Source organism: Erinaceus europaeus, chromosome 5 (assembly GCF_950295315.1).
Source record: "Erinaceus europaeus chromosome 5, mEriEur2.1, whole genome shotgun sequence".
Lineage (NCBI taxonomy): Eukaryota > Metazoa > Chordata > Mammalia > Eulipotyphla > Erinaceidae > Erinaceus > Erinaceus europaeus.
The window spans coordinates 16,508,134-16,533,210 of record NC_080166.1 but is presented as its reverse complement, the minus strand read 5'-3'; the positions used below and the strand labels follow the sequence as shown (position 1 = coordinate 16,533,210).

The following is a 25,077-nucleotide window of genomic DNA, read 5'->3' as shown; positions in this document are numbered from 1 at the left end:
TAAGCACTCTGCAGTACTCCAACACCAGACCCCAAGTAAGCACTCTGCAGTGCTCCAGCACCAGACCCCGAGTAAGCACTCTGCAGTGCTCCAACACCAGACCCCAAGTAAACACTCTGCAATGCTCCAACACCAGACCCGAGTAAGCACTCTGCACTGCTACAGCGCCAGACCCCGAGTAAGCACTCTTCAGTGCTCCAGCACCAGATCCCGAGTAAGCACTCTGCAGTGCTCCAGCACCAGACCTGAGTAAGCATTCTGCCCTGCTCTAGCACCAGACCCGAGTAAGCACTCTGCACTGCTCCAACACCAGACCCCGAGTAAGCACTCTGCAGTGCTCCAGCACCAGACCCGAGTAAGCACTCTGCACTGGTCCAGCACCAGACCCCGAGTAAGCACTCTGCAGTGCTCTAGCACCAGACCCCGAGTAAGCACTCTGCACTGCTCCAACACCAGACCCGAGTAAGCACTCTGCAGTGCTCCAACACCAGTCCCGAGTAAGCACTGTGCAGTGCTCCAGCACCAGACCCAAGTAAGCACTCTGCACTGCTCCAGCACCAGACCCGAGTAAGCATTCTGCGCTGCTCGAGTGCCAGACCCCTAGTAAGCACTCTGCAGTGCTCCAACACCAGACCCGAGTAAGCATTCTGCACTGCTCCAGTGTCAGACCCCGAGTAAGCACTCTGCAGTGCTCCAGCACCAGACCCAAGTAAGCACTCTGCAGTACTCCAACACCAGACCCCAAGTAAGCACTATGCACAGCTCCAACACCAGACCCGAGTAAGCAATCTGCACTGCTCCAGCACCAGACCAGAGTAAGCACTCTGCAGTGCTCCAGCACCAGACCCGAGTAAGCACTCTGCACTGCTCCAACACCAGACCCGTGTAAGCATTCTGCAGTGCTCCAGCACCAGACCTGAGTAAGCACTCTGCAGTGCTCCAACACCAGACCCGAGTAAGCACTCTGCAGTGCTCCAGCACCAGACCCCGAGTAAGCACTCTGCATTGCTCCAGCACCAGACCCGAGTAAGCACTCTGCAATGCTCCAGCACCAGACCCGAGTAAGCACTCTGCACTGCTCCAGCACCAGACCCGAGTAAGCACTCTGTAGTGCTCCAGCACCAGACCCGAGTAAGCACTCTGCAATGCTCCAGCACCAGACCCGAGTAAGCACTCTGCAGTGCTGCAGCACCAGACCCGAGTAAGCACTCTGGAGTGCTCCAACACCAAACCTGAGTAAGCACTCTGCAGTGCTGCAGCACCAGACCCGAGTAAGCACTCTGGAGTGCTCCAACACCAGACCCGAGTAAGCACTCTGCAGTGCTCCAGCACCAGACCCGAGTAAGCACTCTGCACTGCTCCAGAACCAGACACGATTAAGCACTCTGCAGTGCTCCAACACCAGACCTGAGTAAGCACTCTGCAGTGCTCCAACAACAGACCCGAGTAAGCACTCTGCAGTGCTTCAGCACCAGACCCGAGTAAGCACTCTGCTGTACTCCAACACCAGACCCCGAGTAAGCACTCTGCACTGCTCCAGCGCCAGACCCGAGTAAGCACTCTGCAGTGCTCCAACACCAGACCCCAAGTAAGCACTCTGCACTGCACCAGCACCAGACCCGAGTAAGCACTCTGCAGTGCTCCAGCACCAGATCCGAGTACGCACTCTGTACTGCTCCAGCACCAGACCCGAGTAAGCACTCTGCACTGCTCCAGCACAAGACCCGAGTAAGCACTCTGCACTGCTCCAGCACCAGACCCAAGTAAGCACTCTGCACTGCTCCAGCACCAGACCCGAGTAAGCACTCTGCAGTGCTCTAGCACCAGACCCGAGTAAGCACTCTGCAGTGCTCCAACACCAGACGCGAGTAAGCACTCTGCACTGCTCCAGCACCAGACCCGAGTAAGCACTCTGCACTGCTCCAACACCAGACCTGAGTAAGCATTCTGCACTGCTCTAGCACCAGACCCGAGTAAGCACTCTGCAGTGCTCCAACACCAGACCCGAGTAAGCACTCTGCACTGCTCCAGCGCCAGACCCCGAGTAAGCACTCTGCACTGCTCCAGCACCAGACCCAAGTAAGCACTCTGCAGTGCTCCAGCACCAGACCCCGAGTAAGCACACTGCAGTGCTCCAGCACCAGACCCCGAGTAAGCACTCTGTAGTGCTCCAGCACCAGACCCGAGTAAGCACTCTGCAGTGCTCTAGCACCAGACCCCGAGTAAGCACTCTGCAGTGCTCCAACACCAGACGCGAGTAAGCACTCTGCACTGCTCCAGCACCAGACCCTGAGTAAGCACTCTGCACTGCTCCAACACCAGACCTGAGTAAGCATTCTGCCCTGCTCTAGCACCAGACCCGAGTAAGCACTCTGCAGTGCTCCAACACCAGACCCGAGTAAGCACTCTGCACTGCTCCAGCGCCAGACCCAAGTAAGCACTCTGCAGTGCTCCAGCACCAGACCCGAGTAAGCACACTGCAGTGCTCCAGCACCAGACCCGAGTAAGCACTCTGCACTGCTCCAGCACCAGAAAAACTCGAGTTTTCTCTGTGGCCTGGGAGGCTGCAACAGAACAGGACTCCCATGAATGAGGTTCTGAGTTCAATCCCTGGCACCAAATATGCCAGAGGGAAGCTCTGACTCTCTCTCTCTGACTCTCTCTCTCTCTCTCTCTCTCTTTCCTATCTTTCTACTTCTCTCTCCCCTCTCCTTCTGCTTCCCCCCTCTGGATAATAAGCAAAATCTTTTCAAAATATATTTCCCTAATCATTACATATTCACTCATTATAAATTGCATTTTAGGGGAGTTGGGCTATAGTGCAGCGGGTTAAGCACAGGTGGCGCAAAGCGCAAGGACCTGCGTAAGGATCCCAGATCGAGCCCCCGGCTCCCCACCTGCAGGGGTGTCACTTCACAGGTGGTGAAGCAGGTCTACAGGTGTCTACCTTTCTCTCCCCCTCTCTGTCTTCCCCTCCTCTCTCCATGAACCTCTGTCCTATCCTACAACGACGACATCAATAATAATAACAACAATAAAACAACAAGGGCAACAAAAGGGAATAAATTTTTTAAAAAAAACTAAAAAGAATGCATTTCAGATTGTTGTCACCAGTATTGTAGCAGCCATTGGCAGGGACTTTTTTTTTTTTTTAGGTGCTGGCCCTACACATTTACAGTGCCACTGAGCAGCTTCCCAAGCCTGGTTTTCTTTCTTTCTTTCTGTTTCTTCTTTATTTCTTTTTGTTTGTTTGTTAGAGAGAGAGAGAGAGGAGAGACAGCCAAACAGAACCACTCCACCATCCATGGCACTCACTCAGTGCCCCCATCTGGGGTGTCCCAGATGCTGCTGGAGGTGAAGCCTAGGATCTTGCACTTGGTGAGATGTGCTCAACTACATGGGTTATGTCCCAGTCCGTTGTTATTATTTTTTAAAGATATTATTTTTTAAGATACTCTGTGTATGTGTGTGTGAGAGAGAGAGAGAGGAGAGAGGAGAGAAGGGGGAGAGAGGAGAAGAGAGGAGAGGAGAGAGAGAGGGGGGAGAGAGAGGGGAGAGATAGAGAGAGGAGAGGAGAGGAGGGAGGGAGAGAGAGAGAGAGGAGAGGAGAGGAGAGGGAGAGAGAGAGGGGAGAGAGGAGAGAGAAAGGAGAGGAGAGGAGAGGAGAGGGAGAGAGAGAGGAGAGAGAGAGAGAGAGGAGAGGAGAGAGAGAGAGGGGAGAGAGGAGAGGAGAGAGAGAGGAGAGGAGAGGAGAGGAGAGGAGAGGAGAGGGAGAGAGAGGGGAGAGAGAGAGAGGAGAGGAGAGAGAGGGGGGGAGAGGAGAGGAGAGAGAGAGGAGAGGAGAGGAGAGGAGAGGGAGCGAGAGAGGGGGGAGAGAGGAGAGGAGAGAGAGAGAGGGGGGGAGAGAGGAGAGGAGAGAGAGAGGAGAGGAGAGGAGAGGAGAGAGAGGGGGGAGAGAGGAGAGGAGAGAGAGAGGAGAGAGGGGGGGGAGAGAGAGGAGAGGAGAGGAGAGGAGAGGAGAGGAGAGGAGAGGAGAGAGGGAGAGAGAGAGAGGAGAGGAGAGGAGGGAGAGAGAGAGAGAGGAGAGAGGGGGAGAGAGAGAGGAGAGGAGAGGAGAGAGAGAGAGAGAGGAGAGAGATAGGAGAGGGGGGGGAGAGAGAGAGGAGAGGAGAGGAGAGGAGAGGAGAGGAGAGGGGGAGGGAGGGAGGGAGAGAGAGAGAGAGAGAGAGAGGTGGAGAACCAGAGCATCACTCCTGGTAGTACCAGGAATTGAACTCAGGACATCATACTCCCAAGTCCAAAGCTCTATCCACTATGCCATCTGTCAGGCTGCTAATTGTTATTTTTAAAGAAAGAGTGGAATTTTTCCCTCTCCTTTATGGGGGGGGGGGGGGTTTACGGTGCAGCTGTTGGCTCTTGAACGCAATTTCTGCTCACCACCGGACAGACATCTGCAAGACATCTGCAAGACACGCTCAGCCCCCAGCTTAGATCCTTTCCCACCACGGGTTTTAATCGCACACCACACGGGTCAATTCCCGCGTCTCTGAACTAGCATATGTTTTCAGGATTTAGCAGCAAAGTGTTCAGAATAATCTCAAATAAATAATTAGGCAGAAGGACATTAAAAACAAATCTGAAAAACTGGTCTGAAAGCTTGAGGCTTGTAGGGGAAAGTAAATCTTTAAGACAATAAGAAGTCTCTGGAACACTAAGCTAGGAGAGAGACACACAGGATAGCTGAGTTCTTAAGAACTAAAGAAAGGGGAGGGGAGGATCAGGAGAGGGGAGGGGGAGGGGAGGATCAGGAGAGGGAAGGGAGAGGGAGGGGAGGGGAGGAGGAGGGAGGGGAGGGACAGACCGGTGTAGAGAGCCACGGAGCCCACGCAGATGCATTCTGGCTGAGCATTAATTTCCTGCTCTAGGTTTTGGAAATAGAGAATCTGGGATTCAAATTCAGCGAGTGAAGGGTTTTTCATAATGAATGTCATGATGGTTTCTTCTTTCTCCTTTTGCCAGATGTGGTTGTAGCGTTTGAAGCAATCCATGGAAGCAAGGACTTCCTAGAAGAAGAAAAAGAAAGTTCAGTGTGTGTCGTGAGGGAACACTGCAACATGGTGTCACGGGGAAGCAGGGCTTGGTCTGCTGGTGGCTCCCAGGGTCTTATTAAAGGGATTCGTTAATGATGTGACTCGATGCAAATGCCGCAGAACGGGGTCTAGTATGACCATGTCAACTATGACTTAGGGGTAGTCAACAATGAAACTGCTATACTCAGCCAAAAAAAAGAAGGGCAGAGTTTCTAGAAACTACAAAAAGAGAGATAATCTGTAAAGACTCTTGTGGGCAAAGCTTCTTTATGAAGCTGGACCTGATGTCAGAAACCATGGAGCCCAGGAGGCACCCAGCGAAGCAGTGTAGACACGTCAGCGTAACTCCAGTTAGAAATCGCCCAGTTGAGGAGACAGAAGGGTGGTGGAGTCCTGGTTTGTCAAGGGTGAGGGACCCTAGGTTGGGAGACCGAGTGTCCTCCACAAGCCAGACAGCCGGACACCTATCATGGCGAAGATGAGGGTTAGACCACTGTGTCAACAACTGTCCTGTAAACCTGTGCAATAAAGTATATATTAAAAAAAAAAAAAAAAAAAAGTCGAGCGGCAGTGCAGCGAGTTTTGTGCAGGTGGTGCAAAGCACAAGTACCAGTGTAAAGATCCCAGTTCGAGCCCCCGGCTCCCCACCTGCAGGGGGTTGCTTCATAAGCACAGGTTCAAACACATGGCAAAGAAAGACCCTAGCAGGTAATCAATATCTTGCCAGCCCCGGTGCCTTCATATCTACTATTTCTATTTTAGGAACCAGCTTGCTCTCCTGACTTATAATTTCATTGTTCCAAACAGACCTACAAGCTATCTCCAAAACAGAGACCCCAAATCTTCATCTGCACTATGCTAGCCTTTAGGTTCATTATTAGTCAACAATTTGTTTGGCTTTGTATGTTAACTCTTTTTTCAGCCACCAGGTTCCAGATATTACCATGATGCCAACTGAACTTCCCTTGGCAGACAACCCCACCAATGTGTCCTGGAGCCCCACTTCCCCAGAGCCCTGCCCCACTAGGGAAAGAGGCAGGCTGGAAGTGTGGATTGACCTGTCAATGCCCATGCTCAGCGGGGAAGCAATTACAGAAGCCAGACCTTCCACCTTCTGCATCCCACAATGACCCTGAGTCCATACTCCCAGAGAGATAAAGACTAGGGAAGCTATCAGGGGAGGGGATGGGATATGGAGTTCTGGTGGTGGGAACTGTGTGGAGCTGTATCCCTCTTATCCTATGGTTTTTGTCAGTGTTTCCTTTTTATAAATAAAAATTTTTAAATAATAATAATTTCATTGCTCCAGCTGCATGAGAAAAATTGTAACTGGAATGGTGTAAAAATACACTGATTTGGGGGGAAAAATCAATAAATAGAGCATTATCAACAGCATCCTCAGTAGCGCCACTGCTTTTAGTGATGCGCGCCAACTCGCACCAACCCAATCTCCAAGACTCTACCTGCAGCTAAAGCAATTCAGGGATCTCAGGTTTAAGGGGGGCTGAGACTTCTCACCCATTAAAATGCAGAATTAAAAGCCTCCCCCCAAGATCCTTGGTGTTGACACAACAGCAGCACAAAGATGTCTTCACCAATGTATGATGGCTGACAGGTGACTCTCAACCCCAAAAGAGTTAAGGGATCAATTCTGGGCTCTTTCAACAGCCAAGTGTTTATAATACTGAGAATGCACCCTAGCTAGATTAAGTTCTAGATTTTTCATTTACTGTTCTTGTTGCATTAGTCTTTATTAAATTGGAATTTGTGAGGGTGGAGGTGACCTAGAGCTTAAAAAAGAAACTTGCATGAGAGACAAATGTCAGACTGTTCTGCTGGGGCTCAGTGTTCAGAGCCAAGGTTACTCTGATTCCTGGATCCAGCTCAGCACCTCAAGCAGGGAGCGTTATCAGCTGATGCTGAGCCCCCGACTGTGCTAAAGAGAGCTGTGGCTCTCATCCTCAGCCAGCCAGCTGTGGGAGAAGGAAAGGGGCAGGGACTTTCTGTGACTGGGGAGGAAGCATATACATGTAGGGGAACTTAATAAAAAAGAACAGGGGGCTGGGCAGTGTGGTGCACTGGGTTAAGCGCACTATGTGAGAAGCTCAGGGACTGGCGTAAGGATCTCAGTTCGAGCCCCCAGCTCCCCACCTGCAGGGGAGTCGCTTCACAAGCGGTGAAGCAGGTCTGCAGGTGTCTATCTTTCTCTCCCCCTCTGTCTTTCCCTCCTCTCTCGATTTCTCTCTGTCCTATCCAATTAAAAAAAAAGGAAAAAATGGCCACAAGGAGCAAGAAAATCAAGGGAAAACATAAGGTGAAACATGGAGTAGGTGTGGTGTGTTGCACCAAAGCAAAGGACTCTGGGAAGGAGGGGAAGGGCAGTCTGAAGGGACATTGGTCATCCTGGTGTGTCCCCTAGACACCAATCAAGGGGAGATAAGAGTTTGTGTCTACATATTAAAGATTGTAAACCATTAGCCCCACAATAAAATTTAAAAAGAAGGAGCGGGAGTCAGGCAGTAGCGCAGGTCAAGCGCAGGTGGCATAAAGCTCAAGGACCAGTGTAAAGATCCCGGTTCGAGCCCCTGGCTCCCCACCTGAAGGGGAATCGCTTCACAGGCGGTGAAGCAGGTCTGCAGGTGTCTATCTTTCTCTCCCCCTCTCTGTCTTCCCCTCCTCTCTCCATTTCTCTCTGTCCTATCCAACAATGACGACATCAATAACTACAACAGTAATAACTACAACAATAAAACAACAAAGGGCAACAAAAGGGAATAAACAAATAAATATTTTTTAAAAATTGATAAAAAAAAAAGGAGCAGGAGAAAAAGAGGAACAGGAAGAGGAAGAAAAAGGAGGAGGAGGAGGAGGAGGGTATTATAGCTGCAGTGGACTAAACATGCATATCTTCCCCGTCGTTGGACATCCCAACTCTATGATTTCAAGTCTTATCTGCATGCTTTCTTCTTATAAAAGCAAATATAACAAAGAAGACGCACAAAAAGCCTTGTTATGAAAAGTATGGAAATTTCAACAGCTGTGTCCTATAACCCGTGGGGTTTTTTCACCATCATGATTACATATCATCAAAGAAACTTCTGGGCTTTATTAACTGATTTTATTGTCTTCCATGTGCTAACTAAAATACTGAAAATATACATGAATATTTACTATCCCCATAGAACACAGGAATTACTTTTATCATTTATTGCCAAGCTTGATAAAGTAAGCACTAGGTAAATATTTGTTAAATTAAATTAAGTGAACCTGTCCTGGGGGCAAAATTAAATACAAGACCTTCAATGCATTAAGAAAGGGAAAACTGAAAATACAAAAGCTTGCCAGCTCCCTCAGGATTGCATTAAAATTAAACTTAATATTTCTTCACATGGTTACAGCAATGGAAGGTTTTTTTTTTAAATGCTTTCAAATAAATGAAACTCATTCTATCAAAACTGAATAATAGAAAAGACGCATTTACTAGCTATTCACTCACTATTGGGAGAGAGTCTTAAAGAGTCAAGAAGTCTTAGTCAGCAATATGAATATAGGTTTTTGTTCAAGTGGAAACTGACATCAGTCTGACCACAAGAACAGATCTGTCTGAAAAGAAAAGGGAAGTAGAGAGATCAGGTTGCAGGAAAACCTCACTCAAATTTACAGCCCTGTGAGTCAAGCTCGCACTGACAGTACTACGATCTTCCTTACTCCCCATGTTCTCTGCTTTTCCTGTGTATACATACATCATTTTTTCATGTATCTGGTAAAGTACTTCAAGTACTTGATGAAATTTGTCTGAGTCCTCTAATAGAAAAAAACCAGCTATATAATTTATTTCTATTTCAAATGCATTACTATTGGTGACTTTGAAGATAAAGTGTAATATCAATGGGCTTGGGGCTTGGGATGTGGCCATTTTTTTTTAATAATTAGATTTATTTGTACAAAAATAAGAGGTTGAGGATATTTGGAAGGAGATAGTACTTCAGTGGCAAGTGAGGGGTGCTATCATGTGTTTCAGGAAAATGTGATATAACCCTGAGATAATTATCTTGTAAAACTGCATTTCCTCAGGGGAAAAAATAAATAATGCAAAGGGATAGATAGATAGATGATAAATAAATACATAATAGAGGGATGATAAATATATAGCAGAAATAGATACAGACAAAACACAGGAATAACTGTTTTTACTTTCTTATGTTTTTCACCTTAGAATCTAGAATGAAAACTCTCTGATTAAATAAACATTTGCTGAGCACAGGAAAGTTTCCATAAGCCTCTCAATGAAGACACAGTGAGCCAGAGGTAGATTACACGTCAGCCAATCCTAAATTCAGCTTCACACAGGCACATGTTATAAAGCACAGAGGAGTGACCTCGAGTCCTCTCCACTTACCTTTTTGGTGGAATTAATGATGGTGCTAAGCACAGAAACTAATTTGACAATCTCTTTGTTGTCAGAAACATTCTTATAATAGTTCTTCGGTTGCACAGGAATGGGCAAATTTACAGATGCTATCTCAAAAGTCTCTGAAGACAAGGAAAGAAAAAGTAAACTTATATTAGTTGCACAAGGACAAGATTTAAATAATAGGAGGGATTTTTGCAAGGGTACAAGAAGAACCTCTGAGAGTTTTCTCTGTAGAAATAAACTGAAAACAGGTGGTGAAAAGTATTAATTTTTCAGAATTATGGAAAATAACTTTGGATTGCAATGACTCAGGGATAGTTCATTGATATTCAGGATAAAATACTGAATTTCAGTAACAAACTCACAGTGAGTCTGTTACTCACTATGGTGGCAGATAATAAAACTCACTGTAGTCACTTCACAGTATCAATACTATCAAATTTTGTGATGTGCTGGAAATATATGGCAATTATAGCTCTACTTTCAAGATATGTTTGACAGTGTCAGGCAAGGGTGCATGTTACAATGTGCTGGGATCCAAGTTCAAGCCTGTGATTCCCACTTGCCGGGGAAGCTTCATGAGGGTGGAGCTGTGCTGCAGGTGTCTCTCTTTCTCACTACCTTTCTATCCCCTCCCCCCTCAATTTCTTTCTTTCTCTCTCTATAAATTAATAAATTGATAGTAAATAAATTTTATAGATGAATAAATAAATCTGTAGACAAAAATATTTTAAAAGATTGCTTTAATTTATCACAAAGTGATGTTGCAAGTGCTCTTTAAAAAAAAAAGAAGAGGGAGTCGGGTGGTAGCACAATGGGTTAAGCGAAAATGGTGCAAAGCATAAGGAGCAGCTTAAGGATCCCGGTTCAAGCAGTTCCCCACCTGCAGGGGAATCGCTTCATAGATGGTGAAGCAGGTCTGCAGGTATCTGTCTTTCTCTCCCCATCTCTGTCTTCCCTTCCTCTCTCCATTTCTCTCTGTCCTATCCAACAACAACAATAATAACCACAACAACGATGAAACAACAAGGGCAATAAAAAGGAAAAAAATAGCCTCCAAGAGCAGTGGGTTTGTGGTGTACCCACCGAGCCCCAACAATAACCCTAGAGGCAAAAAATAAATTAATTAAATTAAATTAAATAATATTAAACAAAAAAAGATTCAAAGAGCCAACAGAAATGTGAAGGGAAAAATGCTCAGTCACTGATTATCAGAGAGCTTCATGTTAGAAGCAGTAACTTTAGAATTGCTTTAAGTAAAATTTTAAGCATGAGTTGTAAGTATAGTTGCTTTTCTGCCTGCAGTGGAAAATTCCTGTAAGAAAAGGGGGCTAGACAAAACCCACACACCAAGATGTAAGCCACCTGTTATTTGTCGTAAAGAGAATAGCTAGCCTAACCAAGTCCTTGAAACCCAACTACTTGCTCAAGGTCGAGGGAGCTGATAGCCCAGTGGTCTTAGCTGACAACGAGAAAGTGTGGTGACCCTATTTTGCATAAAGGCTTGAAATTAGACAATTCTTATAGGCTGCTTAGGGTATTGCAATGTCTGAAATGACTGGATCCTGCGTTTTCTGTAAAATGCTATTGAGTGTGTGATAGAATTCTAGTTTTGCATATTCCCCACCCAAGATGTACTCTAGAATCCTATAACTTGTGTGGTTTGAGCCTTGTTCAGGGTCGAGCTTGGTAGACTAACATCAGTCACCACTTGGCCCGGATTGCAATTCGTAAATAAACATCTTTTGCTTCCTTGCAGTGGATGGAGATTTGATTTTTGCTCTGTAACACTTCAGAGTAAGGCGACAATAAGACAGACACCACTGTGGAGGTTGTGCAGACTCCAGTGCTAAGTATGAGGAACTATAAGCCCTGGGGTAGATCACTGTGGTAGACATTTCATTCCATTCATAGACTTTCTTCAAGTTTGCAAGCAACTCTCTGCCCTAATCCTGCCTCCTAGTTCTACTTTCAGTGCAAGCACCACCTTCCCAAACAATATTTCTAGCCCACCCCACGTTAGTTATCAAGCTCAAACAAAAACTACTAAGACATAGGCTCCTAGGAACCTTCTAAAATAGACTTCCTAGCTTCCTTCCATCCTAGAGTCCCTCCTTTCATCTGCTCTGACATATTTTATGGTTCCTGTTTCTTAAGCATTTGTCCTGCTTTATAGCTTACCACCCTTCAGCCACCAAACTGTAGTTGCTACTAAGATGCCATCTTGACTTCCCTGGGCAGATGACTTCACCACTGCTTCCTGGAACCTCACTTCTCCAGAGCCCAACCCCACTAGAGAAAGACAAAAACAGGCCCGGGGTGTGGATCAACCTGCCTACGTCCATGTCCATGTAATGGCTGGAGAAGCCATTACAGAAGCCACAACTCCCACCTTCTGTACCCCAAAAAGAATTTTGGTCCATTGCCCTCACAGTAAAGCAGCAATGGGAGGGACTGCCCCACTCTCTGAAGGGAGGCTGGGTCAGCCTACTCTGCCACTCAAGGAGGACGGGTCCTGAAATGAGCACAGCCTAGAATGTTCCCAGCTGGAACCATGGACAGTGAGCTCAGACCGACAGGGACTCAGTGGTCACACAGGCTCCTGTGCTGAATGAGAACAGACATGGGCTCTGGGTCAGATAAACAGGATAAACAGGTAATTATATCTATATACCTGCCTAATGTTTGGGAGCTATGCTCTGCCCTGATCCAGCTTTCTACTCTTATTCTCAACTCTGACACCATCTCCCCAGACAATATTTCTAGTCCACTTCCATGTTAACTATCACACTCAGGTAAAAGTTAGCAAAGTCACAGCCCTATGGAACAAACCTAAAATTGACTTCTTAGCTTCTTCCCACTGTAAGGTCCCCAATTTCATCTGCTCTATTCCTGTTGGATAGTATGCCAGCTCCCCCTGGCTTCTGCTTAACCATATGCCTATATAGGGATAGATTTAATCCCATTCAAAGCTTTGGTCTATTTACATAAATCACTTTTACATTTACATAAAGCACCACACTCCCTCCAGGGCATTGGTGGTTTAGTAGTAGAATTCTCACCTGCTCCACCCCCTCTCCTTGTCACACCCTGATCCTCTCCTTGTCACACCCTAATCTTCCACCAATCACTTTTCACTCCACCCTCTCTATATCACATCCTGTTTCCACCCTACTTGGAGAGTATAAAAACAGCTGCTCTTTCTGATTCAAGACACTTGGAAATTGCTTTCCAGCTCCGGGAGTTCCAGAGTGTATCTCCTGTGAAGTTAGTGCGGCACGAGTTCCTGATCTCTCTCCCACGCAGCAGCCTAGATCGGCTCCAGTTGAGTTCTCTCCAACCCAGAGAGCACTAGCTCGGGAAGAAGTACCCTCAGGCTATCCCGGCATATTCCTAACTTTTGGCTCTTATTAAACAGTTTGTCCTGCTTTATATCTTACTGCCTTCCAGCCACCAGGTTGCAGACGCTACTATGATGCCATCCTGACCTCCCTGGGCTGATGACCTCACCATCGTGTCCCAGGACCTCACCTCCCCAGAGCCCTATCTCACAAGGGAAAGAGAAACAGGCTGGGCATATGGATCCATCTGCCAACATCCATGCCCAGCAGAAAAGCAATTACAGAAGCCAGACCTCCCACCTTCTCCACCCCATAAAGAATTTTGGCCTAAACTCCCAAAGGGATAAACAACAGGGAGACTTCCAATGGAAGGGAGGGGACAGGAAACTCTGGTGATGGGAACCGTATGGAATTATATCCCTGTTATCTTTTTTTTTAATTTTGTATTTATAAAAAGGAAACACTGACATAACCATAGGATAAGAGGGGTACAACTCCACACAATTCCCACCACCAGAACTCCATATCCCATCCCCTCCCCTGATAGCTTTCCTATTCTTTATCCCTCTAGGAGTATGGACCCAAGGTCATTGTGGGGTGCAGAAGGTGGAAAGTCTGGCTTCTGTAATTGCTTCCCTGCTGAACATGGGCGTTGACAGGTCAATCCATACTCCCAATCTGCCTCTCTCTTTCCCTAGTGGGGAAGGGCTCTGGGGAAGTGGGGCTCCAGGACACATTGGTGGGGTCATCTGTACAGGGAAGTCTAGTTGGCATCATGCTAGCATCTGGAACCTGGTGGCTGACAATAGAGTGAACATACAAAGCCAAACAAATTGTTGACCAATCATGGACCTAAGGGCTGGAATAGTGCAGATGAAGTGTTGGGGGGGGGGGGGATCCTCCATTCCGTAGATAGCTAGTAGGCATATTTTAGTTCCATATTTTAGTAGGCATAGTTTAATTCCAAAGGGCCTTGTATCCCTATTATCTTACAATGTCGTAAATCAATATTAAATCACTAACAATAATAATAATGAGATATCATTTTACTGCTCTGTGAATGTCATACATCAGAAAGAATAGTAACGACCAATGCTAGAGAGGTTGTGGGGACAAAGGAACCCTCCTGCACTACTGATGGGAACATAAACTGGCCCAACCCCTGTGGAGAGCAGTCCAGGAAACTCTCAGAAAGGCTAGAATTTTTGTTTTTACCTTGAGCTTCACTCTCTCCCATTTCAGTATCAGCATCACTGCCTTCATTGTTCTGCAGAGCTGCCATTTTTCTTTCTTGTGTCTTTTTCTGCAAAGTGAAAGGATGTTTTTCAGCCCTGCCCCATGTGTGAAGGCAGCAGCACGCGTGTGAAAGGGCCCCTCCACCCCACGCTCACCTTGGTCATGAGCTCACTGCTCCACTGTCTCACCCCTTTGGTGACACTGACAACACACTCCACGGCTTTATTCAGAGTCTGCTGGACGTCCTCCAGGGCAGGGGTCATGGTGATGTTGGGGATGGCCAGGGTGACGGCTGCCCGGAAAATGGGCAGGCTGTTCTGCTTCATCTTGGCGGTGCTGTTACTGTCTGAGCAAACACAGAGTGGACGGGACTTCACCTACTTCACTTAAATGAGATTTACTCCACGGTTAGCAGGACAGGCCAAACCTCCTACAACAGTACATACTGAGGATACAGCTGGACAAATACCTGCGGAAGGAAGGAAGGAAGGAAGGAAGGAAGGAAGGAAGGAAGGAAGGAAGGAAAGTAGGGAGGAGAGGAGAATGGAAGGAAGGATGGAAGGAAGAGACACCAGGAGGAAAAGAAGAGGGAGGGAGGGTATCAACAAGAGGGGTGGGGAGACAGCAGAATGGGTATGCAAACAGATTCTCATGCCTGAGGATCCAGGTCCTAGGTTCAATCCCCTTCTGTCCAGAGCTGAGCAGTGCTCTGGTAATAAATTAAATAAATAAATAGATCTATTTTTAAAAATAAATAAGAGGGAGAGAGAGAAGGAAGAACATAAAGGAAGAAAGGTAACTAAGGATCTAGTGTTGCTTAGACAACAGAGAGCCTGAATGATTCCAGTCCACTGAACACCCCTTATTAAGAAAATCGCTCACATCACTACCCACAAGGATTTGGGTTCAGGCCTCTGGTCCCCACCTGCAGAGGGGAAGCTTCTCACATGGTGAATGAAGCAAGGCTGCAGTTGTCTCTCTCCCTCTCTATATCCCCTTCCCTCTCCATTTCTCTCTATCTCTATCTGAAATAATTAATATTTCAAAAAGAAAAGAAAATCCCCGGGAGTCAGACAGTAGCGCAGCGGGTTAAGCACACATGGCAAAAAGTGCAAGGACCGGTATAAGAAGCCCAGTTTGAGCCCCTGTTTCCCCACTTGCAGAGGAGTTGATTCACAGGCGGTGAAGCAGTTCTGCAGGTGTCTTATCTTTCCCCCCCTCTGTCTTCCCCTTCTCTCTCCATTTCTCTCTGTCCTATCCAACAATGAACGACATCAACAACAATAATGACCACAACAAGGCTACAACAACAAGGGCACAAAAGGGGGGAAAATGGCCTCCAGGAGCAGTGGATTCATGGTGCAGGCACTGAGCCCCAGCAATAAGCCTGGAGGCAAAAAACAAAAAAACAGACAAAGACAAGTACGGGATGAACAGAAGTTGAGAAAGAAGAACAGAAAGGGAAATGCAAAGCATAATCTGGCTGAGTTTGGAGTAGGACACACACAAAAAAAATTGTTTAATGATAAAGAAAAAGAAACAGTAATTTAATGATAAAATTGCCCTTCCCCAAATCTTCTTGAAAGAATGTCTTTCTCTTTTCATTTAAATAATTTAATTTCATCATATCACACAAAGATTAAGAGTGATGCTGACTATCATGCTATACACAAAAGTGAAGTGACCTTAAGCAAATTACTTAACCTCCCAGCACTCAGTTTTCTCAGTTCTAAAATGAGAGGAATGATAGGATCTACTTCCAAGAACTGTCAGGATCAACAAAGTTCATCGTCATGTATAAAGTGACAAGATGTGATTTTACATTTTTCAGATTTAAACATACGCTGGCGGGGGGGCCGGGCAGTAGCGCAGCGGGTTAAGCACACATGGCACAAAGCGCAAGGACCGACTGAGGGATCCCGGTTCGAGCCTCCGCCCCCCACCTGCAGGGTCTATCTTTCTATCTGCAGGTGTCTATCTTTCTCTCCTTTCTCTCCTTCTCTCCATCTCCCCTCCCCTCTCAATTTCTCTCTGTCCCATAAAATATATACATTAAAAGAAAAGGGAAAAAGTGGTCGCCAGGAGCAGTGGATTCATAGTGTAGGCACTGAGGCCCAGCAAACACCCTGTTGGGAAAAAAAAAAACAGAAGCACATATGCACACACAGTAACCATGCCTGCTCAACCAACACGCAAACGGAGTAAGATAATTACCCAGGAAATTCATGGAGTTGGAGGAATGAATGCGCCTGCGAATGGTCTCCAACGCGGTCCTTGTAACTTTCAAGAGTGCATCCATGTTCTGATGGTTAAAATGTGAGAGCAGCTCACAGGCTTCTTCCTCCAGCGTCTCCGTCTCTTTCTTCTTCCTCGTGACTGCAGTCGAAGATAGGAGGCCAGCCCCAGCCTTAAGGGAAGAAGCCACAGCGCTGGAACTGTCTTCTCGCTTAGCTGGTACAGGATTGGAGGAAGCCAGAAACGAGAAGAGAAAGAGAGAAGGGAAGAATCACCTCTTGCATGTGGCAATAGCTGTACTACATGCCATTTAGCCCTCAGTAAAATGATATGAAAAAGAGCCACCTCCAGCGATGAAAGAGCAGACAACCATGTGAACTGCATGCAAGCAGAGTGATGTAACCCTCTTCAGAGAGAGGGCTAGTGAGGACTCTGGATACTGGGGGTCAAATCTGTCCTTCACAGAGAAACAGCAAAAGGTTTGAGAGGTAGGAAGTACATCTGGAAAAATAAGATTGGACTTAAAGGAACCTGGGCTTTGAATCTCTCTTTCTCTCTTCTAATACAGAGAGAAACTGAGAAGGAAGAGGGGACAGAAAGGGACAGAGACGGGAGTCAGGCGGTAGCGCAGAGGGCTAAGCGCACGTGGCGCAAAGCGCAACAACCGATGTAAGGATGTAAGGATCCCAGTTCAATCCCCACCTGCAGGGGAGTCGCTTCACAAGCGGTGAAGCAGGTCTGCAGGTGTCTATCTTTCTCTCCCCCTCTCTGTCTTCCCCTCCTCTCTCCATTTCTCTCTGTCCTATCCAACAACAACGACAACAACAACAATAATAACCACAATAATAAAACAACAAGGGCAACAAAAGGGAATAAATATTTTTAAAAAGATAAAAATGAAAAAAAAAGAAATAAAAAAGGGACAAAGACAAGTGCAGCCCTGCTTCACCACTGACCAGGAGAACCAGGGACTTAAACCTGGGTCCTTGTACACTGTAATGTGTGCGCTCAACCAGGTACGCCACCACCTGGCCCCTTGATTCTCTCTGTCTATATTCTGCAAACCTATAAAGTCATAAGAAATTATCTGCCTTTGTCTGACTCTCAGTATCCTCATCTGCTCCGGTGCTGTACTCCCCGAGGAATTCTAGAGTATAATCCCACCTCTGTGTGGACACACAGGCGCCCAACACAACAAAACAAACAGAGCTAGCAATTGCAATTTACAGGTGTAAATTGACAAGATTTTAAATAAAATGCTTCTCGCTTTATGGAACTGGCTATTAGCCTAATAATTTCACAACGAAATTATCCTTCTTCAAATATGTTAAAGGTGTTTTCTTTCACTGACTAGGGTGATTTTCATCCTCTTAAAAGAAGATGAGAATTCACAGCAGTGCAAATGAATAATTTTTAAAGGATCAAGCACAGTACACATTTGTAGAATTTAACCAAAAAAATCACTGGTACTATTACTAAATCATTACAATGTGCTCAAAAACCAAAGTTTCAGATTTATAAAAATTCTTTAAAACTGGGAAGGTGTTAATGCAACTGTGAAATCAAAGCAGAACCTTAAACTTTCACTTTCCACAACGCCCTATCAAGCCACCATTTCCCCATTCTCCCGGCTCTTACCTGAACTTTCATATTCCAGGTGAGCACTCTTCACACTCAAGACTTGTTCCCTTTCTTCTTTAGAGAGAGTGTCAGCATCCAGCAACATGCTTATTAGTTCATTAACAGCTTCCTCCACTAGTGAGCTCTTAAAATGTAGTATCTGGACACCACTTCCACAAAGGTCCTAATAAAGAAATCAGCAGCAGCAGCAGCACACACATTACAATGCTCAAGGACCTGGGTTCCAGCCCCCGGTCTCCAAGTGCAGGGGGAAGTTTCATGAGTGGTGGAGCAGGGCTGCATGTATCTCTCTGTCTCTTTCTCCCTCTCTATCACCACCTTCCCTCTTGATTTCTGACTATCCCTATCCAATAAATAAGTAAAAACAATGCCAAAAAATGTAAAAAGAAATAATTAGCACAGCATCATATTTCTCAGCTCATTTTCACTGGGGAAATAACGGTTAGTGGGGCAGTTACTAACACATGGCTGCAGTTTCTTATCTCCCCGTGACAGGTGTCTGCACAGCACTCCCACCAACTAAAGTCTATTTCCACCATCATGCACGGAGCCCCCCTTCCCCAGAGTCCTTTGCTTTGCTGCAATACACCACACCCAGTTTCACACTGTGTTATGAAAAGGAGATATATAAAGAGAGAGAGAAAGAGAGAAAGACAGAGAAGGGGGCATGGGCTAGAGCATGGCTCAGCTTTGGTTTATGGAATTTAAGGGATTAAATCTGAGATTCTGGAGTCTCAGTCAGGAAAGTCTTTTTACATAACTGTTAGGCTGCCCACCCCCGTCCCCACTCTGAGGTGCTCTGTGAAGGAACATGCTAAGGACACAGAACCAACTGTGGTAGCATGGGTGAACCAAAACCACACTTACTCCTCCAGCAATGGAGAAAATAACTCCAAAACTCACCAACAACTACTATTTCAGGAACGAGCCTTCAGTTCACACATAAACTGGCTGTAGTTAACTTTTCCGATGCCAGCAAATCATGGTCTATTCCTAATTGCTTTCGGATAGTCTTATTACTGAGAAGGGGTCAGAAAGGGAGTTCCATCTTTCTCTCCCATGATATATCTCTCTGTGTGTATCTTTCTCACCCTCTTTCTCTCACTCGCTTTTTCTCTCTCTCTTTCTTTTCCTCTTTGTCCTTATTTTACTTGATGATTACAACAGAAAAAAAAGTTCTTAGGCATCAAACTTCTCTCTCTCTCTCCCCCTCCTCTCTGCCTACATGTACTCCAGCATATGTGTTCTCAATTATCCTGAATAAAGCTTAAGTTTACCTAGGACCTAGTCACATATGAATGAGAGGAACAAATAAGAATAAACGCCAAGCCCCACTGGACAGACTTTGGAGACTGGTTTGGAGAAGATGCTCTGTACTATGTCTCAGAGCTGTGTAGAGAAGAGATTCCAGCATGTATTTATTTATTTATTTATTTATTCCCTTTTGTTGCCCTTGTTGTTTTATTGTTGTAGTTATTATTGTTGTCATTGTTATTGGATAGGACAGAGAGAAACGGAGAGAGGAGGAGAGAAAGATAGACACCTGCAGACCTGTTTCACCGCTTGTGAAGCAACTCCCCTGTAGGTGGGAAGCCTGAACCAGGCTTGAACCAGGATCCTTACATCGGTCCTTGCGCTTTGCACCACCCACGCTTAACCCGCTGTGATACAGCCCGATTCCCTGAGAAGAGATCCCAGCATTTATGACTGTGTTCTGGTGATGCGTCAAACCACTGAAGCAGCTGGACAACTCTGCAACTGGACCTCTTTTCTTGCTTTTTCTAACTCACTGTTCCTTTGCCTTTACAATATAAATCCTAGACCTTAGCCTGCCAGTAAGATCATTTGATTTTTTTGACATAGGATCAGCCATCTTAACAGGTAGCTAGCACCGGAAATAGACTCCATGTCCTTGAACTTACTGTTGTCTCTTTCTGAATTGACCTTTTGAGCAGACAGCATTAAACCTTAACATTTGGTAACAATTCTGCTCCTCTCCAACTAGATTACATTCCTTCCCCCCAAAAAAAAAATGAGATTGATTTAATAAAAACTAACTAAATCGGGGCACTGTGATCAATTCTGCAGGGTGTCAGGCAGGCAGATAAATAGTGATTAACAGATGATATAGTCAGTGGCTCTCCACAGCTAAGTCCATAACACAGGGCATAGTCAATTGGTCAGTCTCTGGCTCCATGTTAAGTTCTACCTTTTCATTCTGTTTATTTCAGGTAGAGCGTGAGAAGGTGAGAGCTCACAGCACCAGAACTTTCCCTGGCACTAAGCTCTCCCTATGATGTTAGGGCTCAAACTTTGGTAGTGCCTATGGGGAGGTCTATATCCTATCCCCCCTCCTTTTTTTTTTTTTAAATAAAGGCATCAGTTTCCTAACAACCTTTGTTCTTTGGAGAAACTCTTCACAGCTGAGTGGTTCCTCCTGGGGGAGCTCACAGAGGGGGACGTTGCTCATGTCTTCAAAAATGGCATTGATGCGAAACTCAATCAAGTCATTGACTCTGTCCAGCAGTAGCTCCAGCTCCTCTTTGAAAGAAAGAAAAGTGAATAAAAGAGATTAAGTAAAACCCTGGTTTAAAAATAAAGAGCAACACTTGATGAAACTGCAGTGGTAAAATCGCTACTCTACACTTTCCCAATCTACTCCCCTCCCACTGCTGCTTCTTGAACCCATTTTCTAAGTTTCTTAGTCTGCCCAGCTCTGGCTGAAACCTGACCATTCCCCCTCAAATGAGTCTCCCTTGGGAGGTTTTCTGGAAATTAATATGTACAAATGTGCCCTGCTATCGACAAGCAGAATGTTCCATTTGGTATGATCTGGCAGGTCTAGAAATGCTCACAATATGCTCATATAATTTAACTGGGGTAAAAGTGTTCCCAGATGCAAAAAGGTCACCTACTGAATCATAGCAGATAGGAGCAATCTACTTTCAGACAGCAGGGGAAGCATATATTCCATTGGCCTTCCCCTGCTGGACCCTGACCACCCTTGCATTTCAGCATCTGTTGGGGTCACTGTAGGTTGTAGACAGGAGTCAGGCCTGGAAAGCACCTGGAACAGGGACACTGCTGCAGCAGGTCAGAACACATGTTTCCCAGGCACATATGTTCCCGGTGCCATGGGGGAAGAAAATAAATGTTGCACAGGAAATGGGAGTGGTAATGGGTGTGGGTGTGGCTTAAAGAGGAAGTAAAGGTGGGGCTGGAGAGTTCATAAAAGTTGATGTTAAAGACATGTTCTCTCTCTTCTCTCTCTTTCTCTACCCCCCACCCCCGCATGTACTCTGGCATGGGTGTTCTGAATAAAACTTAAAATTTCTGAATCGCTAATATACCTTCTGGGATTACTCTTTTCCCCTCCTTATGTCTTCAACACTTAGATCAGTGAAGAGCCCACTGAAGGAAAGCCAGAAGTCAAGAGGGAAGGGGGTGCTAGAGAGAGAGACAGAGAGAGACCTGCAACACTGTTTCACCACTCACAAAGCTTTCGCCCCTGCAGGTGGGGACCAGGGGCTCAAACCTGGTTTCTTGCACACTGTAACATGTGTGCTCAACATGGTGCACCACCACCCAGCCCCTTAATGTGTGTTTAATACTTATTTATCTATGAGGGAGAAAACCAGAGCCTAACTCTGGAATATTATTTTTATTAATGACTTACTATTGTTTACAAGAGCATCAGATTACAGAGCTATATTTGCACATCACACCCACCAGCACAGTTCTGTACCCCAGCCCTCTACTCCCTGAACCCTGTCCCAACATCAAGGTTTTCACCAAGTCTTAGCAACAATTTGGCTACTTTTTTTCAAACTCATGAATTTCAATTCTTTATGTTGCACATATAAGTGAAACCACCCTCTAATTGTCTTTCAGGAAAGTGCAAATCACTCGGTAACAAATATCAACAATAGCAATAAGAGTCCTTGAACACAAAGAACTGAAGATAAAACTCCTGGCTTGACTTCTTTACTTCTTCCCTCCTCCCAAGGGTCATGGCTGGAGATCAGCACTGGCACTATGAATCCACTGCTCCTGGCATCCTGGCAGTCATTTTTCTTGTCTATTGATTTATTTTTTATATTTTTCAGATTCAATCTCAGGCTCACCATAAACCAGAGCTGGCAAATTGTCCGGTGAAAAGAAGAAAAACAAAAAGGAAAGAAACAAGGAAGGAAAAAAAAAAGATTCAGGTAATGAACTCCATGCCTCTTGTATACAGGACACCACCGAGCTGTTGCCTTGATCCATCTCTTTCATTTCTGCCCGTAATTTAGTAAGAGAGCGGGGTGAGAGACACAGGAGATACTACAGAACTGCTCCACCATCCGTGAAGCTCCCCTGGTGGAAAGGGGATATCTTAAAGTCTTGAGATATGGGGAAGGTCTCTGTTACCTTGACCCCCTGCATCCACTGCCTAGAACAGACGGTTTGTGTGTCTTTTGTGCTTCTAGAAGGCAGACCCCTTCTTTTCCCCCCAAGTGTTGTTTTCGCCGGGCTAGGTTGTTTTCGCCGGGCTGGCTTCACGGGCGGGTAACAGAGGACCGGGGACTCATGGCTGGGTTGTAGGCAGTATCTCTTTATTCATGCAGGATCTATACCTTTATTCATATACCTTTATTCAGGATCTATACTTTATTCATGCACAATCTATACCAAGCTAAGCTAAACTCAAGGTACCCCAAAACTCACAATGCTGTCTTTATATATACTTGCCAAGTAGGGTGGAAATAGGATGTGACATAGAGAGGGTGGAGAGAAAAGTGACTGGTGAAAATCAGAGTGTGACAAAGAGAGGATCAGGGCGTGACAAGGAGAGGGGGTGGAGCAAAAACATATCATGAAACAGTGGGGATTGAACCAATGCCCTGGAGGGAGGTGCTTGTTAACAGCGGTTATGTAAATAGAATGAAGTGGTTATGTAAATAGAATAGTGTTAAGCAGGGGGGATTTAAACCAAATGAAACAGAAGGGGTCTCATGCATACCAACACCCAAGGACTCTGGTGACAGTCCACTCTTGGAGACTCATGGAAATGTGGTAGATTTTTTTTAAGTCCTATGGAAAAAACATGTGTTTATCCTGGGTTCCCAGACTTTCCTAAGCCCAGATTCCTTCTTTAGAAAAGGACTCTATGCATTCTGAAAGTTTCAAAAGTGTTGAAGCAAGTCTGCAGGTGTCTCTCTTTCCTTCTCCCTCTACCTATCCCTTCCCTCTCAATTAATCTTTGACAAAATGATTAATTCACTGGCAGCAGTGAATCTGTTGTGCACATACAGAGTTCCAGTAGCAACTCTGGTGCCAATAAAAAAAAAATTTAAACAAAAAGAAAGAAGGAAAGACAGTAGCCATTTGGACAGACATACCGATCTTCGCAAAAGCCTTTTTTAAATAGGCCTCAATATTCAACGAAGTCCAGGTGAGAGCAGCTAGACCAGGCTGGAGGGCTTCGTCTACCTTGGCCAGATGCGGGGACATCAGCTGCTCGATGACGGAAGGCATTTTGGATTTGACTCTCTGGTATTCTGACAGCATCATCTGTGAAGAAATCGGGGTTAAATAAGCAATCAACAACTCACCTTTAATCTATACCCATATCTCTTCCTACCCAGAAGGGAATAAAAAATTATCGTGGAGAGTGGCTGGGGAAATAGCTTATCTGAGGGGGTCAGGCAGTAGCACAGCGAGTTAAGCACATGTGGCACAAAGCGCAAGGACCAGTGTAAGGATCCCAGCTCGAGCCCCCAGCTCCCCACCTGCAGGAGAGTTGCTTCACAAGTGGCGAAGCAGGTCTACAGGTGTCTAGCTTTCTCTCCCCCTCTCAGTCTTCCCCTCCTCTCTCATTTTCTCTCTGTCCTATCCAACAAAAACGACAACAATAGTATTAACAACAACAAAAAACAGTAAGGGCAACAAAAGGGGAAAAAATGGCCTCCAGGAGCAGTGGATTCGTAGTGTAGGCACAAAGCCCCAGCAATAACCCTGGAGGCAAAAAATAAAAATAAAAAAAGCTCATCTAGTAAAGTGCAGGACCTGCCTATCTGGGGCACTATGTTTGATCCACAACACCATGTCTACTAGAGTGGTGCTGTGGTCTCTACTTCTGTCTGTCTGTCTGTCTGTCTGTGCCTCTCTCTCATAAAATTCTATCACATGAAATGAAGGCAACCTCCACTTAGTCATCAATGGGCCCTAAGCATTTCAGACACTCAGAAGATAATCAATGGCTACATCTTGGATTAGCCTGCTGTCAGGAGCAGCTGTGGTCAGACACTCACTGGGTTGTAGTCTTCCACTGAGATTGACCCAGTGTACAATGTTGAACTAAGTATTTTTTTTTCTTAAGTTACTATGTTGAAATCAGACTACTGATGCCTCTAGTCTATCTTTTATGACAATTCACTAATTTCTAGAGATGTTATTCATTTTCACGAGCTATATACAGAGAGCTATATACAGAGCTATATACTAGAGCACTGTATGTGCTCATGGCAGAGCGGGGGATTGAACCTGGTACATCAGGGACCTCATGCATGTAGGACTGGTGTGATAGATACTCCTGCACCACCTCCCTAACCCAACGTCAGTACTAATAATAATTAACCACTAGGATGTCATTTTAGGCCAGGGAGTAGCTCAGTGGCAGAGCCAGGACTTGCATGCCAGAGGCCCCAGGTTCAGCCCCCAGCACTGCATATGCGACACTGAATAATATCCTAGTCTCATCACTTTGTTTCTCTCACAAAAATAAATAAATCAGAGCCAGACAGTGGCACATCTGGTCAAGTGGTCACATGACAGTGCACAAGGACCTGGGTTCAAGCCCCTGGTCCCCACCTGCAGAGTGAAAACTTCACAAGTGGTGAAGCAGGTGTCTCTCTGTCTCCCTCCCTCTCTATCACCACCTCCCCTCTCAATTTTTGTCTATCCAATAATGAATAAATATATTTTAAAAATAAAGAAAAATTAAAAAATCTTTCTGTCTCTATTCAACAAATAAATAGAATTCAAGATACTCTGAGATCTTGCCAGTTAACAGTAATGTGATATAAAAGTGTTTCTACCTCCCTTCTTTAGAGTACTTGGCTCTTGCAATAGACCACAA

At 45.6% G+C, this 25,077-nt stretch overlaps 1 protein-coding gene across 1 annotated transcript in view; it reads right to left on the bottom strand.

The window, feature by feature from the left end:
- DNAH5 (dynein axonemal heavy chain 5) overlaps positions 1-25,077 on the bottom strand; it is a 243,975-nt gene that overhangs the window by 180,016 nt on the left and 38,882 nt on the right. The window contains exons 16-23 of the mRNA XM_060191928.1: positions 23,339-23,510; positions 20,353-20,498; positions 17,955-18,120; positions 16,296-16,532; positions 14,237-14,427; positions 14,061-14,148; positions 9,490-9,623; positions 4,862-5,063 (exon numbers count right to left, since the gene is read on the bottom strand). Coding sequence (XP_060047911.1) covers positions 4,862-5,063; positions 9,490-9,623; positions 14,061-14,148; positions 14,237-14,427; positions 16,296-16,532; positions 17,955-18,120; positions 20,353-20,498; positions 23,339-23,510 — 1,336 coding nt within the window. The remainder of the gene's footprint in view (positions 1-4,861; positions 5,064-9,489; positions 9,624-14,060; positions 14,149-14,236; positions 14,428-16,295; positions 16,533-17,954; positions 18,121-20,352; positions 20,499-23,338; positions 23,511-25,077) is intronic.